Source organism: Centropristis striata, chromosome 19 (assembly GCF_030273125.1).
Source record: "Centropristis striata isolate RG_2023a ecotype Rhode Island chromosome 19, C.striata_1.0, whole genome shotgun sequence".
NCBI classification, from domain to species: Eukaryota; Metazoa; Chordata; class Actinopteri; order Perciformes; family Serranidae; genus Centropristis; species Centropristis striata.
This window is the reverse complement of record NC_081535.1, coordinates 13558636-13575569: the sequence shown is the minus strand read 5'-3', so window position 1 is coordinate 13575569 and position 16934 is coordinate 13558636. Positions and strand designations below refer to the sequence as shown.

At 41.5% G+C, this 16934-nt stretch overlaps 1 protein-coding gene across 1 annotated transcript; it reads left to right on the top strand.

Moving 5' to 3' along the window:
- Positions 1–13219: 13219 nt before the first annotated feature.
- On the top strand, positions 13220–15544 carry LOC131992698 (carbonic anhydrase 4-like). Its single transcript, XM_059358365.1, has 6 exons — positions 13220–13391; positions 13934–14089; positions 14201–14283; positions 14641–14707; positions 14799–14959; positions 15051–15544. Exons 1-6 carry the CDS (start codon positions 13235–13237, stop codon positions 15267–15269), a joined length of 843 nt encoding a protein of 280 aa, XP_059214348.1. The 5' UTR covers positions 13220–13234; the 3' UTR covers positions 15270–15544.
- The last annotated feature ends 1390 nt before the right edge of the window (positions 15545–16934 follow it).

Sequence of the window (16934 nt, the reverse complement as noted above, 5' to 3'; positions counted from 1 at the left end):
AACTTGGTATACTTATTGCCAATGCCCTCCTGAGGATAACCCTTGAAGGTTTTATTGATTGGCCCCTAGGTGGCGTTCTGGTGGCAGTCTAATTTAATATTTGGCACTGTGCCCAGACCATGACTTAAGGCAATGAAATTCATTATCATTATCATGTTTTTTAAAATCTTTTTATCTATGTTATTTACTTTATTTTACCCAGAGGTAGATTTTGTTTGCAGTATAGAGTCCTCATACACACACACAAAAGAGGCACATATCACACATCATTCAACTTAAGACAGTAGGAGTTAAGAAATGGCAAGTTAAATAAATGAAAAAAATAATAAATTAAAAATTATTAAAAGTTCTTACATGTCCAGACTATACATAGATATTGATGTGAACTAAAATATGAATAGCAAAAAAAAAGAAGACAGAAAAATAAACAAAATAAAACAGCAAAATAAAATAAAACATGTTTAGGCTGCAAAAACGTAGATAAAGGTTAAAATGTATATATAGAAATAGTAAATACATACATAAAAGCAACAATAAATAAACACCTGTGCAAAGCATAGCAGGGACAAAACTGTTTTTGTGTCTTTTTGTTCTACACTTAGGGATTGTAAACCTACGCCCGGAGGGGAGGAGCTGAAACTCTGTGTGCAATGGATGGGAATTGTCATTTAAAATTGAACCAGTAATTGTTTTGTGAACAAGATCTCCACGTTGAGCTGTGGCTCACCAATCAGTCTGCTAGACCACTTTACTATTTGGTTGACTGAGTTTTTATTTTTCAATGAGAGGTTGCCGTCGGGATGTGCTTTACACCGGCCAGTCTATACCACCCCTATGAATTTCATTGCCTTAAGTGTTATAGTGTGGCCATGGTACCTAATATGAAATTAGACTGCCACCACAGTGCCACCTAGGGGCCGATCAATAAAACCTTAAAGGGTTATCCTCACGAGGGCATTGACAAAAGTTTTGTATAATAATGCACAAACTATCCCTTTAATCCTCATACAGTGTCTGAAGGAGGACTCTTAACTGATATGTATAAGTTAGAAGAGGCAGGAAGCAATGGTGGAAAGTAACTATGTACATTTACTCAAGTACTGGACTTAAAGTACAATTTTGAGGTACTTTTATGCACATTTTATGTAACTTTATACTTCTACTCCACTACATTTTGAGGCAAATATTGTACTTTTTACTCCTCTACATTTAGCTGACAGCTTGAATTACATTTCAGGTCAAGATTCAAAATGAAAAACATGATACATTTAAAATGATTATTTTAATAAATAAATTAATTTAATAAATTTAACCACTTAAAAGTTTATTAGGTAGCTAAAATGAGTGGAGTCATTTCACAGTGTGGTATTAGTACTTTTACTGAAGTAAAGGATCTGAATACTTCTTCCACCACTGTCATTTGTACTTCTTTAAAAAAATAAAAAAAAATTTCATACTATTATTTTTTTGTATTATTATTATTTTTTCATTTTTTATTATTATTTTTATTTATTTGTTTATTTATTATTTTTTTATTTTATTTTTTATGTTATTTTTTTATTTTTTATTTTTTATGTTATTTTTATTTTTTTATTATTTTATTTTATTTTTATTTTTTTATTATTTTATTTTATTTTCTACGCCTCTGCGCATGTGCGGCCTCAATACGCTTCTGCGCATGTGCGGCCCAAATACGCTTCTGCGCATGTGCGGCCCCAATACGCTTCTGCGCATGTGCGGCCTCAATACGCTTCTGCGCATGTGCGGCCCAAATACGCTTCTGCGCATGTGCGGCCCAAATACGCTTCTGCGCATGTGCGGCCCCAATACGCTTCTGCGCATGTGCGGCCTCAATACGCTTCTGCGCATGTGCGGCCCAAATACGCTTCTGCGCATGTGCGGCCCTAATACGCTTCTGCGCATGTGCGGCCCCAATACGCTTCTGCGCATGTGCGGCCTCAATACGCTTCTGCGCATGTGCGGCCCAAATACGCTTCTGCGCATGTGCGGCCCTAATACGCTTCTGCGCATGTGCGGCCCTAATACGCTTCTGCGCATGTGCGGCCTTAATACGCTTCTGCGCATGTGCGGCCCAAATACGCTTCTGCGCATGTGCGGCCCTAATACGCTTCTGCGCATGTGCGGCCCCAATACGCTTCTGCGCATGTGCGGCCCTAATACGCTTCTGCGCATGTGCGGCCCAAATACGCTTCTGCGCATGTGCGGCCCAAATACGCTTCTGCGCATGCGTGGTCCTAATACGCTTCTGCGCATGTGCGGCCCAAATACGCTTCTGCGCATGCGCAGAAGAGTGTTTGGGAAAATAAATAAATAATAAAACATTTTTTTTTTAAATTTAAACTTTTACTAAATTAAAAAAAAATAAATAATAATAATAATAAAAAAAATAATAATAAAATTAAAATAATAATAATAAATAAATGAATAAAAAATAAAAATAATAATAAAATGAAAAAATAAAAATAATACAAAAAAAAAAATTATTAGTAAGAAGTAAAAATGACAGTGGTGGAAGAAGTATTCAGATCCTTTATTTCAGTAAAAGTACTAATACCATACTGTGAAATGACTCCACTCATTTTAACTACCTAATAAACTTTTAAGTGGTTTAATTTATTAAATGGGTAATAATTTTTAATGGATCATGTTTTTCATTTTAAATCTTGACCTGAAATGTAATTCAAGCTGTCAGCTAAATGTAGAGGAGTAAAAAGTACAATATTTGCCTCAGAATGTAGTGGATATTAATAACGGCTGAAATCCATTCAGCTTTACCTGTTACTGTGTTTTGCATGCAGCCTCATTGATCACCTGCACTTCAATGGAGCAGTCATCGTTAGTAACACTTGCCTTTCCTACTATGACAGCATGTCAGCTGTGATAAAGGCCGACTGGAGAACACAGCGCTCATTAAGTAAAGCAGTGGAGGATACAGTCTGCTAATTATCTGGCTGCCCTGCATCCAACATGCAAAATATCCTGTGTGTGCATCATTTGCATATTCATCACCAGCATCAGTGTCAACCAGCAGCTTCAAGCTACACCTGCAAAAAATGTCTCAAATATGAGGCTGTCAGATCAAAATTTTACTTTATTATAATATTTCCTGTATTGAAATAATAAACATGCCTTTCCTACTCTGTGTCCCAGGTGCTGTTGTTGTTTTTGAGTGCTGAAAATGATTTGCCTTTTCTCTCTTGTTTCCTCTTTGGTGAGGCGATAACTATTATGCAAAAATGCTTCAGTGAGTTATAAATCTGTGGTCGAGGTGAGTCAGCATTGACGTGAGATGTTAAAATAACAAAACCTCAGCAGGCACACGCGTTCTGTGACACCAGGGATCATGAGCTTAACTGGTTAACCTGAAATTGTGAAATTGTGCTGCGATAAAAAAACATGACATCATTAGTTGGAAACAAAACAAGAGAACACAGTTGGAGTGATGAATTCTGACCAATCAGATCACTGAGTGTGGAGGTGTGTGTGTTCCTCTGTTCACTGCTCGCTCTCCCATCCATCCTCTCTGCGTGTGGTCACACCATCCTCCTCCTGTCGTGGCCTTGAGGCAGTACATACACACACACACACACACACACACAGACCACACTGTCACCCTTCCTGGGTTTAGTGAAGGTGACGTCAGGCTGCAGATTTTCACTGAAACTAAACACAGCAGCAGCAGCTGAACTCACTGATTAACAGAACAAAGAGGAAGAAATGACGTGTGAGTAGAGCTGTGGACTGAGTCAAACATGCAGTACATCACAAAAAGTTAAATAAGTGGTGCATATCTGAGGATCAATCCAACCCTTTTGGTTGGCCTAAGACTTGACCCAAAACACAGAGTCCTTGTGCATCACTCAGGACATTTCTGGCTTTTACATTTTTTGATTGAACGAGCATTTGATCTAATGAGTCCATCTTAATTTTCAAAAAGAGGCTGAAGTCCAACTTAGTCCATGCCACTTATTTTTGCTTATTCTTGTGTTGTTTCTCGACTTCATCCTTGCTTGTGCTGTATGTTCTCTCAAATGTAAGCCGCTTTGGATAAAAGTGTCTGCTAAATGACATTGTAGATTGAAGATTGATAACTTTGGTTGTATATTAATGTGTACAGATACATTTTGGCAAGGATGTGTTTTACTTTTTTCCTCAAATTCTGGAAGTCATCCTCAGCTCCTATAAAAAGACAGTCAGACACTATTTGTAGTTTTGAACTGTTAACATATCCCAGAATGTGGTAAAAAAACAACAGCATTCCCAAGCAAATAGATTTCAGAAAATAATTATTTTACACACAGTTGGCCGTAAAGTTGGATTCATTTTGTTTTCAGACACCTCTTTTAATTGTGGTTTCATTTTCATGGTGATGTTTGGAAGAAATTGATTAATGAAGTTTTGAGAAGGTATACACTTTATCTGTCACGATCATTTCATGGAAAGAGGTAAAAAAAATAATAATTTCATTCCAACTCTATGGGCGAGCGTGTTTTATATAGAGTGTTTTTTTAATAACAACATTGGTATTGTGCATAAAGAAACTGGCATTTAAAGGGTTAAAATTAATGATCAAATTAATGAAAATTTGGTAGTAATGATCTAGACTAAAGCTGGTCCTTTAAGGACATCAGAGCAACTTTTTTGAAGTGGAAAACTAAAACATGTATATATATATATATATATATATATATATATATATATATATATACTGTTTTTTTTTTTATCAAATATGTTCTGCTTACCCTGTCATTTTGTTTGGAGTTGGTAGTGGTGTGAAACATACTGGCTTTGTTTATATGTGTGTATTTGTTTGTTGGAGGACAGTGAGTCACATGACGAGCTCCTCGATTAAACCAGCTGGACACAGACTCATTGTTTGGTCAGCTGCTGCCTGTTTCCATTCATGAAAAGTCAGCATCAGTAGGACTGAGCATTTTTTTCAGATGATCCATCAATGTACATTGGCAAGAAAAAGCATGTGAACCCTTTGAAAGTACTTTATCTGCATTTATTTGTCATAAAATGTGTTTTGATTTGAAGTCCCAAGTATAAAAGAACATAATCTGCTTAATCTAATACCACACAATAAGAACATTTAATGTTTATTGAACATATCCTTTATCATTAATAGTGCTGGTGGAAAAAGTAAGTGTATATGGTCCCCGTTAGCATTTAACTTTATTTCATCTCCCATATCGCTGACTTCATGCCCAATAAAAAAAACACAGTTTATGGATGTATGCAAAATTGCTTTATTTCCATTTGTCCTTTTTCATACATTTGTTGTGTAATAAATAGACATGAGAAACAGGCTGATGCTTCAATCCTCTTGCCATGCCGATCTGCACCTTTCTGTTTTTGTTCTCCACACCGCAAACAACTTTTCATAGAATTTACAACAGAAAATTTAAAAAAAACAAAGCTTGACACAAGCTGAATTTCCTGCTACCAGCTCATCGCTCGCCTCATATGTTACATAGATCTCTGAGCTGTGATCGCGTAGCAAATCCTGGGGAACAAAAATATATATATATTTATATAGTATTCACAGTTACAGTATTTACACATTTTAGGATTACAAAGCAAATGGGCAGAAAATGAAGACGTTTCTACAAGAAACAATCCTTCAAAAAGGGAGGTGGAGACTTTTCCTGTACACAGTGGACCTTTTTCTTTAAATAAACAACCTTTTAAACCCTCAGATTTCCTTTTACAGATCCCTGAAAATATTTTAAATACTCAGTCTTTTGTTAAAAAAAAAAAGAGAGAGAAAGATGCATCTTAAAAGTGTTACCCCTGTGAAGATAAAAAAAGCTTTAGATCTTCTATACAAGTAATCATTTACAATATAAACATCACTGATGGAAAAAAAAGGAAATCTCCATAATCCAAATGAATGAAAAGCAATGACTGACTTGGTCTTGAAGGGGGGGAAATGATTGGCTAAGAGGGGGCATAGAGCAGAAATGCAAGCCTCGAGTGCATTCACAAATATTCTTTTTATCTTAATGCGGTTATAAAGAAAGAACAACCGCGCAGTCGTAGAAACACTTCTGTTTCGCAGGAAACATTGAACACTGGTCGAGTAATGAGTGTTTTAGTCAAAGAGGACACAAACACAAGATGGTCATCCCAGGTACAGATGAAGAAACATCATCATCAAACACCCACAGCTGTGAAAAAATAGGCAGCGATTCTTTGCACATGCATGTTAACACGGCTCAGCTGAGAAAAAACGAGAGTTATGTATGTAACTACGGTTCTATGAATTCTGGATGACCGCCAGAGGCTGTGCTTTAAGCAGTGGATATTCCATCTCGCGCATGCGCAGGTCGAGTAATTATACCAACAAAGTCACCTGTGACCCCTGGATGACCCGGGAACATCTATAAGTTCCGGTGTCACCAGGGGCCGGTATTTCAAAACTTGTAATCAGGATCAGGATAATCTGGATAACGAAATCCTCCTTTTCTCAGTCATGGATCAAGGTGATCCTGCTGACTTTATCTGAGTATTTCAAAACATTGGCAGAGTGGATCACTGAGACGTCCATGTGGGCGGATCTGGATTTCCAAATCTTGTTGTGTCTCCAACTCTGGGATCGAAACATGGCGGACTACCTGACGAAAGGTGCAGGGACCACCACTTTCACGTCAAAAGTGTAAGTTTACCGTCGTCTAATGTGTAGCGGTTTCAAGGCCATATGAACGCCAACCAACATATCATGCTAGCCAACTTCTTGAATTGTCACCTAATTAAAACCAGGCCGCAGCGATCTCTAATTGAGACGCGAACGTGCTAACGGTAGCTAACTCCGCTTCATTGATTTGTGTGTTAAGCAGCTAGCGGGCTAGCGAGGTAGCTGCTTTGTTGATTCATTTTAGTCTATGGTTTAACTTATAAAGGAACTAATCGGACGTACATCAAACCTTAACTCTTCAAACTAACACCAACTTGTTTAGAGTTTATTAGCGTTACATTATTTGCAACACGGCAGACTTAAAAAAAAAATCTGCCACATGTGTACAGAGCAGGCTGCTGCAGTACAGTAACGTAACGTTACACAGTACAAGTATTAACTATACGGGTCATTCAGAAGTGTCAGAATGCTCCAGTAATGCTAGTGATGTTGTCATGCTTTGTGTACATAAAGATATACTCATACACCTTCTCTTTCTTCTTCTTTCAGAGTCCACTCGCAGCCATGGATCTCTCAGCTATTAAGGACAACCGGGTCCCTGAGTGCTGGAAATCCTTGGTACACACATCTGGCTCACTGACAAGGCAAAGCTCCCCCACACGCTTTGCTGACACCATGGCAAGGAGAAATGCATTCTCCAATGACAGCCACTTCAAGTCCAACTCATTCAGTGCCTTGAACAATGGTAAGCAAAAGGACCTCAGGACTATAAGCAAGTCCCATGGTGGCACCCTCTGGACCTGTGGTGGTTGAAGCCTTTGGGCTCCCTTCAGGAAGTCCTTGAGCAGGTAGTGGGACCCGACACTTAGTTTATCCACCCTCAAATGTGCAGCCGAGATAGCAGCCACATAAACCTTCAGGGTCAACACACTTCTCTTGCTGTCCAATATAGACTGCAAAAAGTGCAATATCACTGGCACTGAAGAAGTATCTGGGACTTCGCTGCATGCCTCGCACCACTGTGAAACAACTCCCACCTGTTTGCATAAGCTACCTAGTGGAGGTTGCCCTTGAACTCAAGATCGTGTGGACTACTCACTGGTCAGAGGATGTCAGGAGTGGGTCCTGGCACTCAGGGGCCATACACACAGCTGCAGACAATCTGGGTTCGGGTGTCATATGCGACCGCCACTTGCGACAGGAGGTCCAACCTCTCAGGGAGGCACTCCATTGAGGAGCCTGAGCGACGCTGGGAACCATGGCCTTCCTGGCCAATGTAAGGCCACCAAGAGGGAGGCTATCATCCCTGAGGGCATCCCCGTGATCAGATGTGTCGTCTTTCTCCAGGGTCTGAGGGCCAGAAGACACTTCCCAGACACTCTGACCAGCCTGCATATGCCACTTGGGGTCCAGATGGAGACCATTTGCCCAGATTTGAAGGGGACGCAAGGAGAGCAACCCTAGCGGAACCACCATGGATGCTTAAGTCAGCATACTGGTCCTTCAGTCGAAGGAAGAGGCTGTATTTCAGGAACGTGCCACGTCGGAAATGCCTTAGAAGCTGCAAAATGGTAGCGACACGCTTCGTGGAGAGTCGAGTATCAGCCCCAGGTAACACACGACCTGGCCTGGAGTAAGGTCGCTCTTGGCGTAGTTGACCGTGAGGCCAAGCCGGTTCACATGGCTGAGGAGAACAGCCGTGTGAACCGAAGAACCCTGAGCTGGGACACCTTGCCCAGAAAAGTGAAGCGGAGGAACCGCCTGTGATGCATGGCAAAGGGAACATGAAAACATGCGTCTTTCAAGTCTATTGTCACAAACCAGTCCCCTGTGCTACAGACTGGGGGAAAATCCGCCACACGTAGCCTGTTGAAAAGGGAGAACCTTGAGGGAACCAGTTCAGTCCTCTCAATCCAGAATGGGGCAAAACCTGCCATCCTTCTTTGGTACAAGGAAGTATGTTGAGTAGAACCCATCCAGCTGTTCTTGGGTTTCTACATCCCCAATTGGCACCTTTCCCAAGAAGGGTGGTGACCTTGTGTCAGGGGGTAATTGGCACTGGATGCCACAGAGCTCCCTTGCCTGGATGAAGGCACAGGTGCCCGTGGCAGGCTTGCAAACTGCTGCCTAGCCTGGTCAGCCCATACACTGCAGCTGGCTGCCGAGCAGCTGGCCCAAATGTCTGACCAGGGACGACTGGAAGAAAGCTGAGGGTACACGGACACACCTCAGACAGGGGGGACTGCGCCAGTCAGACCTGGCGTGCCAAGTTACGGTTGACATCAACCTGCCCAGTCCCCTAGTCATAAAAGCGAAGTCCTGCAGCAAAGCATCACTGAGGGTCTGCGCTGAAGGATCATAATCTGACTCCTGCAAGGTCTGTGACTGAGCCAGGAGCAGAGAAGAGAAAGAGAATGAGTTGCCAATGCAGCCCATACGAGCAGCAATGTTATGACTCCTAGTCAGGAGATCATCTGTAGCCCGGCACTGGGGTCGGGGGCAGCATGCATCTGTCATCAGTGCTTCCTCTGGGGAGACAATGAGTGCAGCGCTAGGAGGCTCAACAGGAGCTAACCGGTCCAAGCTATGGCTATGTGCCTCATGCATTGCTGCCAGAGCTCTGCTATCACTAGTGTGATGGGAGACAGCCTTGGGGTCTGACCAGCACCTTTGGAGGTTGGTAATGTAAGGCTCAGAGAGAGGCACGGTGAAAGCGGAGGACTGAGGAGCCTGCCTGAAAAAGGCATACACGGGTGCAGATGGACCTGGGGTTTCATCCAACCCCAAATGGGCCAGGGCCAAACACATGGCCGGTCTGATCGTGTCACAGCCAGACACAGAAGCCCCCATGGAGCTTCTCACAGAGTCCTGTGAGAAAGCCTGAGAGGTATGTGAAGCAACCTCATCCACACCTCGTTCATCCCCTTTGGTGAACAGTTTACAAGATGCAGCCATGGACAATGTATCCTCCTCCAGATAAAAGGAGCTCAGCTGCGTTAAGCTGTCAACTTTACGTGCCTTCGTAGGTGGGGGGCTATGACGTCTGATGCCACAAGGCCGTAAACCCGAAGGGGGCAGCTCCTGACTGCCTTTCACTTTGGCTAGCCTAGCAAGCCTCAGTGCATGAGGCATTAACCCGCAATACATGCAGGGGTTATCCGACACCCCTCAGGTGCTCAACCCACAGACATGCTGGGCATTGGTCGTGTCTATCCTCTGCTTGGAGGGGGCCATACAGGACCCAGTGATGGGGACTCACATACTGTTAACCACACACTATTAAGAACAATAGCGAGTACACTGTATTTACAGGAGCGCCAGTGATATGATGCTCACAGCTGCCATACAACCGGCACTGTACAGCAAAAATGTAAGGGCAAGCTGTCTAGCGAAAGCACAAGACAAGGTTCAGAAATGAATAAACATGCAACCAGGCTAAAGCAAGAGCACCAAAGCCAAGGTGCGAGAGAGAACAGCACACAGCTGACGTGCTACCGGCACTGTGTAACAAAATTGTAACACAAAGACGTCTGGCGAACTCACCAGACAAGGTTCAGAAATGAATAAATACGCAACCGGGCTAAAGCGAGAGCTTCAAAGCCACGGTGCGAGAGACAACCGCACACAGCGGGGAGAGCAGCGCTAGCAACTGTGCTACCCAAAGGCTAGCAAACAGGCTATAATCGCACGTACTTACTTGCACACCCACAACTAGGCGAAAACACCCGTCGGCAGAGCAATGATCAAACATGCAGCACTCACCACACCTAGCCGAGTGCTACAGCGTGCAGCTGTTGACATTCCAAAACAGCAAGTCGCAGCCGCTTCGGCAGTCAGACCTGCCATGAGGGAGTTGCAATAGTCCAGGCGTGAGATGACCAGCGCCTTGACAAGGACCTGAGCTGCTTTCTGAGTGAGAAATGGGCGGATTCTCCTGATGTTATGCAGCAAAAATCTGCAAGATCTGCAGATCTTGCAGACAGTATCGAAAGCTGCAGAAAGGTCAAGTAGAACCACCACAGATGAGAGAGAGGCCGCTTTCACCTTGTGAAGCTGTTCAGTCACAGCGAGAAGGGCAGTCTCTGTTGAGTGGCCCTTCTTAAAACCAGACTGGTGAGGGTCAAGGAGATTGTACCTATGCAGATAACAGGATAGTTGATTGAAGATAGCCCGTTCCAGAGTTTTGGAGAGGAATGGCAGGAGAGAGACGGGTCTGTAGTTGTCCACTAAGGATGGGTCGAGGGTGGATTTCTTTAGGAGAGGATTCACCCTTGGTTCCTTCAGAGAGTTAGGAAAACAGCCAGTAGTCAAGGAAGTGTTGATAAGATGGGAGAGGAACGGGAGGAGATCCGGAGCAATAGACTGAAACAGGTGGGAAGGAATAGGATCCAGCTGACAAGTGGTAGGACGGGCAGAGGTTACAAGGCTGAGCACTTGAGGAGGAGACAGTGGAGTGAATGCTGAGAGGGTGGGAGACGATGACGAGGAAGGAGGAGAGGCAGATTGTAAGACTGGATGGGTAAATGAAGAGCGTATGTCCTCAATCTTTTTCAGGAAGTAGTTGACGAAGTGGGTCGGTAGGAGGGGGGGTTGGAGGGACCAGGAGGTTTGTAAAGATGGAGTAGAGCTTCTTCGGGTTGGAGAATGAGGATTGGATCTTGGTCTGATAGAAAGAGCTTTTTTCAGCTGAGATCAACGATGAGAAGGCAGCAAGAAGAGATGGGTAGTTGCGTAGGTCTTCAGGGTGTTTAGATTTCTGCCACTTCCGTTCTGATGCCCGTAGGGGAGCTCTGGTGGCACGCACAGAGTCCGACAGCCAAGGGGCAGGGGAGGACTTGCGTACTTTCCGAGGAGTGAGAGGACAGAGTGAGTCAAGAGAGGAGGAGAGGGTGGCAAGGAGAGTGTAAGTTGCAGAGTTGGGCTGCAGAAGTGAGAATGAGTCCGATGAAGGGAGGGAAGAGAGAACGGTTGAGGCCAGAGCAGGAGGAGAGAGAGAGCGAATGTTGCAGCGGACCAGTACAGTATCTGTCGGTGAGGGCAGACAGTCCGACCGGCAGAGTGGGAGGGAGAAATTGATGAAGTAGTGATCAGAGACATGAAGTGGGGTTACAGAGAGATTGGTGGTAGAGCAACTCCTGGTGAAGATGAGATCAAGGTGGTTGCCAGCTTTGTGAGTAGGTGGAGAGGGAGTGAAGAGCAAAGGAGGAGAGAAGAAGCAGTAAGTCTGCTGACTTCTCGAGCTGGACAGACCCCAGTCGTGGATGTGCGTCCTGCAGAATCTGATCTTTTTCTTACGGAACTGAAAGGGCAGAGGGGAGTGTCAGGTGACTTTTGATGATGACGTCTGTCTGTTTAATGTTCTTGTCTACTTTTTTTTTTTTTTTTTATATTCAGGTTGAATTGAACTTCCAACTGGAGCAAAGTTCATTTTGTATATGTTTACCTTCAGCTGGTTGAACGTCAGCAGGTCACTGTCACATGCGAACGAGGACAGCAAGTGCCGCTGCTCCGACCGTCGCTCCGAGCCAGCTCTGGTGGAGGCGTGGTCCTGTGCAGGAATACTTATACCCTGCAGGGAGAGGAGGGAGTTACATGTGTTCACCCACAGCAGGTTAACATATCACATCACTGTTTTTCTATTTTAACTTCGTCTGTTCTTCCTCTGACTGCCGCTTTGTGCTCTGAAGGTACTTGATCTTGTCCTTTTTGTCGATCTTGTAGCATCCCTCCTTACGATGATTCGGACAGCGGCTCTCCTCATCATTCTTATTTCATATGTTTATTCAGGTGAGGATCCTGCTTCACACAATATAATATTTAATTTCTAAATTCAAGCAGAGTAAATGAAGAAAAACTTTCTTGCCAACATTTTTCTATTTTTATATTCTAGAGGACTACTGTTACGATGAGCTGCATTGTGGTAAGTAATGAAATAGTTTATCTTAAAGAATATGATTAAAATGAGAGCAGTTCTCATAAGATGTTAACACTATGCAACCATTTGTTGGAGAACAATTTAATAAAATGGGAGACGACAAACTGAAATCGACCATGATTTTATACAATTCAAGTTCTGTTTCTATCATCGTTTTTACACTGTGTAGCTGCTCTTGGCTGGTGACCCTTTAAAATGAAGCAGTGTCTTCTTGCAACCCCCTGCTGAATAGGGGTGGAAGAAATTATTCATACACGCAACATTGTCTTCGGATATATATATATATATATATATATATATCGTTTACATGCAAAACTTGGAAATTGAGTAGGACAACATTTTTTCTTCTTTCTTTGACAAAACTATCTCACCACAATGTTCAGTTAGCAGTTGTTCAGGAGCTTATAAGCACACCATGCAGTCATCCTGCAGACCTTCTTTCACCTTTGAAACTGTAGGCGAGAAAACTAAAGACTAAAATACTGAATATCTGCTGTACAATTTCTTAACAATGGGAAGCTCTGGAACTGCATGTGGTGGAATTGGTTTGTTATCTACTGTTTTAAGATAAAGAATAAATATTTATAGACTAATTTGATTTTTATGTGGTTCTTTCAGATCCTTATGCATGGGGGGACATGTTCCCATCTTGTCACCCTTTACTTGAAGAGCATCATTCTCCCATCAATGTCGACCACCAGGTGACCAGAGACGAGTCTCTGGGATCTTTACATCTACAGGGCTTCGATGAGATCCAAACGGGCCACTTGATGCTTAAAAATGATGGACACTCTGGTGAATACACCACACATACAATGTCTATGGAAGCCTATTTCTGCCAGTAAAAGAAAAATAAGATTAGCCCTGAAGGTCATTTTTTAAAAGTTAGTCAGTTATTTCAGAAAGTGAAACTCGTATATTATATAGATGTATTACACATAGAGTGAAATATTTCAAGCCTGTATTTCTTGTAATTTTGATGATTATGGCTTACAGAATGAAAATACAAAACTCAGTGTCTTAGAAAATTAGAATATGACTGACTGTGGACTACAATATTGAACTTTTTCCACAATATTCTAATTTTCTGAGACACTGAGTTTTGGGTTTTCATTATCTCTAAGCGAGAATAATCAAAATTACAAGAAAAACAGGCTTGAAATATTTCCCTCTATGCGTAATGAATCGATATAATGTATCATTTAACTTCCTGAAATTAATAACAAAAAATATTGAACTTTTTCATGATATTCTCATTTTTTGAGATGTACCTGTATAATGATCTCTAGTCCATTTGCGTTGGTGAAGAGTAATGACACAATTCTGCTTGCTGTCAGTCGCGCTTCACGTTGGCAGTGGCATGTCAGTGAGCGGCGGAGGTCTTCCAGATGTGTACCACACCATCCAGCTGCACTTCCACTGGGGAGGCCCAGCCACTAACGGATCAGAGCACACCGTGGACAGCCGCAGATACCCGACGGAGATACAGTACGGTCAGTAGACGAGCTCTACACTGTCACCAACCAACTGTTGCAGCAGGCGGGTGCAGTGCAGCCTTCCCTTAATGTCTGTGCTTGTTTTTATTTACTTCTAGATGCACATAGTCAACATGAAAGCCATCCATCTGAACCTGACAGAAGCTCTGGAGGACCCAACAGGACTTGCCGTTCTTGGATTCTTCATTGACGTCAGTTTAAAAACATTTTAAACATTTTTTTTAATTATTTTTATTATTTTAAACATTGTAGATTAACACTGAAAACATCAAAACTATGAAAGAACCAGTGGTAGAATGTAACCAAATGTAATGTAACCTGAATACTTCTTTCACCACTGGAAAGAAAACATGTATATTTTACTACATAATTCAATGTGTATTCTTTCATAGTTTTGATGTCTTGAAAAATAATCTACAATGTAGAAAATACAATAAAAATAAAGAAAAAACTGTGAATGAGAATGTGTGTCCTAACTTGTGACTGGTACTGTATATAAAGAAGCATTTGTAGCTTAAAAATGCTGATTTTTGCTGATTTCTTTGCAGGTTGACTACGCTGATAATGTGCACTTTGGACTCATGTCACAAAAGCTGTCCTCTGTTGCTTTCAAAGGTTACACTCAATTCTACGCTTTCAATTCACACCAGCCTGTGTTTTTTTTGTGTTATTTGTAACTCATAACGGCTGTGTTTCCTCTCCCAAGGCCAGACTACTAAAATCAAGCCATTCCCGCTGATGAACCTACTGCCAAGGCACAACATGAGTCAGTATTACCGTTATTACGGCAGCCTCACCACCCCTCCATGTTCTCAAGCTGTTGTCTGGACTCTGTATGAAGTCCCCATCTATATCTCCTGGTCCCAGGTAGGTCTTTAAAGATGTTCTCTGAAAGAAAAGTGTTGAAATGTTTTCCTGAGTGCTGTAAATAATCATGATTTCTGTATTTTCTCATCAGCTGGCTCAGTTTACCTCACAGATCTTCTTCACAGAGGAGGATGCAGAGCAGGTGACACCTCTGCAGAACAACTTCAGACACATCCACCCCACCTTCAGCCGCATCGTCTCCATGTCCAAAGATGCCAAACTCCTCACAGGGATGGCCAGTCGTGCCCTCGGGTCGGCTGTGTCGCTGATTCAAATCATTCTTCTGGGAAGCTTCATCTCTGGACTTTAACGCCACGTTAAGTCCAAATAATGAAACACTGAAACACCAAGCAAAAATGGATTCATGTTTTTACCCCATTTAGATTAAGTTAAGATCCAGCAAAGGATAATATAAAACACACTGTGAAGAAAAGTACTGTAGAATGTTGAACGTCACTAAATGTTTCATGATTGTGCCCTGCTGTCTCTGCAGGATTAACTCCATTAGTGCAGACAAATGTTGTTGTTGTTTTAATTACTTGTTACTAACAGTTTAATATAATGTGAGTAAAGCATTTAAATGTGTTTTGCGTCCATGTGTTCATTTATGATTGTGGGTATTTTGCAATCAAAGCTTGTTATTGAAAAAGTACAGTCCTAACATATAGATATGCTCCTTTTTATTTGACTTTGGGTCAGACATTTTAATTCCACAAATATTATCTACAATAAAAGTGATAACAATGAAAGAAAAAAATACATTTAGTCAAAGTGACAAGACTTAGAGGACACTGTGGAAGCCCATTTCTTCAAAAAGAATCCAGTGTATGCCAAAGTTATTATAATGACAAACTTTCTCAAAAATAATGATTTAATATCTCATAATTCACTTCCAAATAGTGAACTAATTTTTTATAACTCATTTTGTCATAATTATTTGTTGAGATATTATGCCATTATTTTGAGAAAGTTTCTCATTATTTCTCATAATTATTTTTTCATGTCATGCTAACTGCTGCACTTGAGCTAAATGCTAACATTAGCATGTTAGCATGCTAACATGCTTGACTTTTGCAAACAAATGCAATATATAGGGATATTAACTCACCTCTGAGAATCAATCCAACCCTTGTGGTTGGCCTAAGACTTGACTTTGACTTGTGCATCACTCAGGACATTTCTGGCTTTTAAATGTTTTGATTGAACGAGCATCTGATCTAATGAGTCCCTCTCAATTTCCAAAAAGAGGCTGAAGATCCAGCACTTTACTGAACACCGGCACACAGAACAAAACAGCATAAAATAAAAATTACACCATCTACACTCACAAATGAAAAGCACTTGCGTCCTAAAAACACTTATGTTCTAAAATAACTTATGTCCTAACAGGACTCAACTTAGTCCATGCCACTTATTTTTGCTTATTCTTGTGTTGTTTCTCGACTTCATCCTTGCTTGTGCTGTATGTTCTCTCAAATGTAAGCCGCTTTGGATAAAAGCGTCTGCTAAATGACATTGTAGATTGTAGATTGATAACTTTGGTTGTAAATGTGTACGGTATACTTTTTGGCAAGGATGTACAGCATCCCCAAGCAAATAGATTTCAGAAAATAATTATTTTACACACAGTTGGCCATAAAGTTGGATTCATTTTGTTTTCAGACACAGTCCTCTTTTAATTGTGGTTTCATTTTCATGGTGATGTTTGGAAGAAATTGATTAATGAAGTTTTGATTAGATATACACTTTATCTGTCACGATCATTTCATGGAAAGAGGTAAAAAAAAAACAATTTCATTCCAACTCTATGGGCGAGCGTATTTTATATAAAGTGTTTTTTTAATAACGACATTGGTATTGTTTTATAATTAGTATAATAGTATTATTGCATAAAGAAACTGTCATTTAAAGGGTTAAAATTAATGAAAATTTGGGAGTAATGATCTAGACTAAAGCTGGTTAAAGTTGGTCCTTT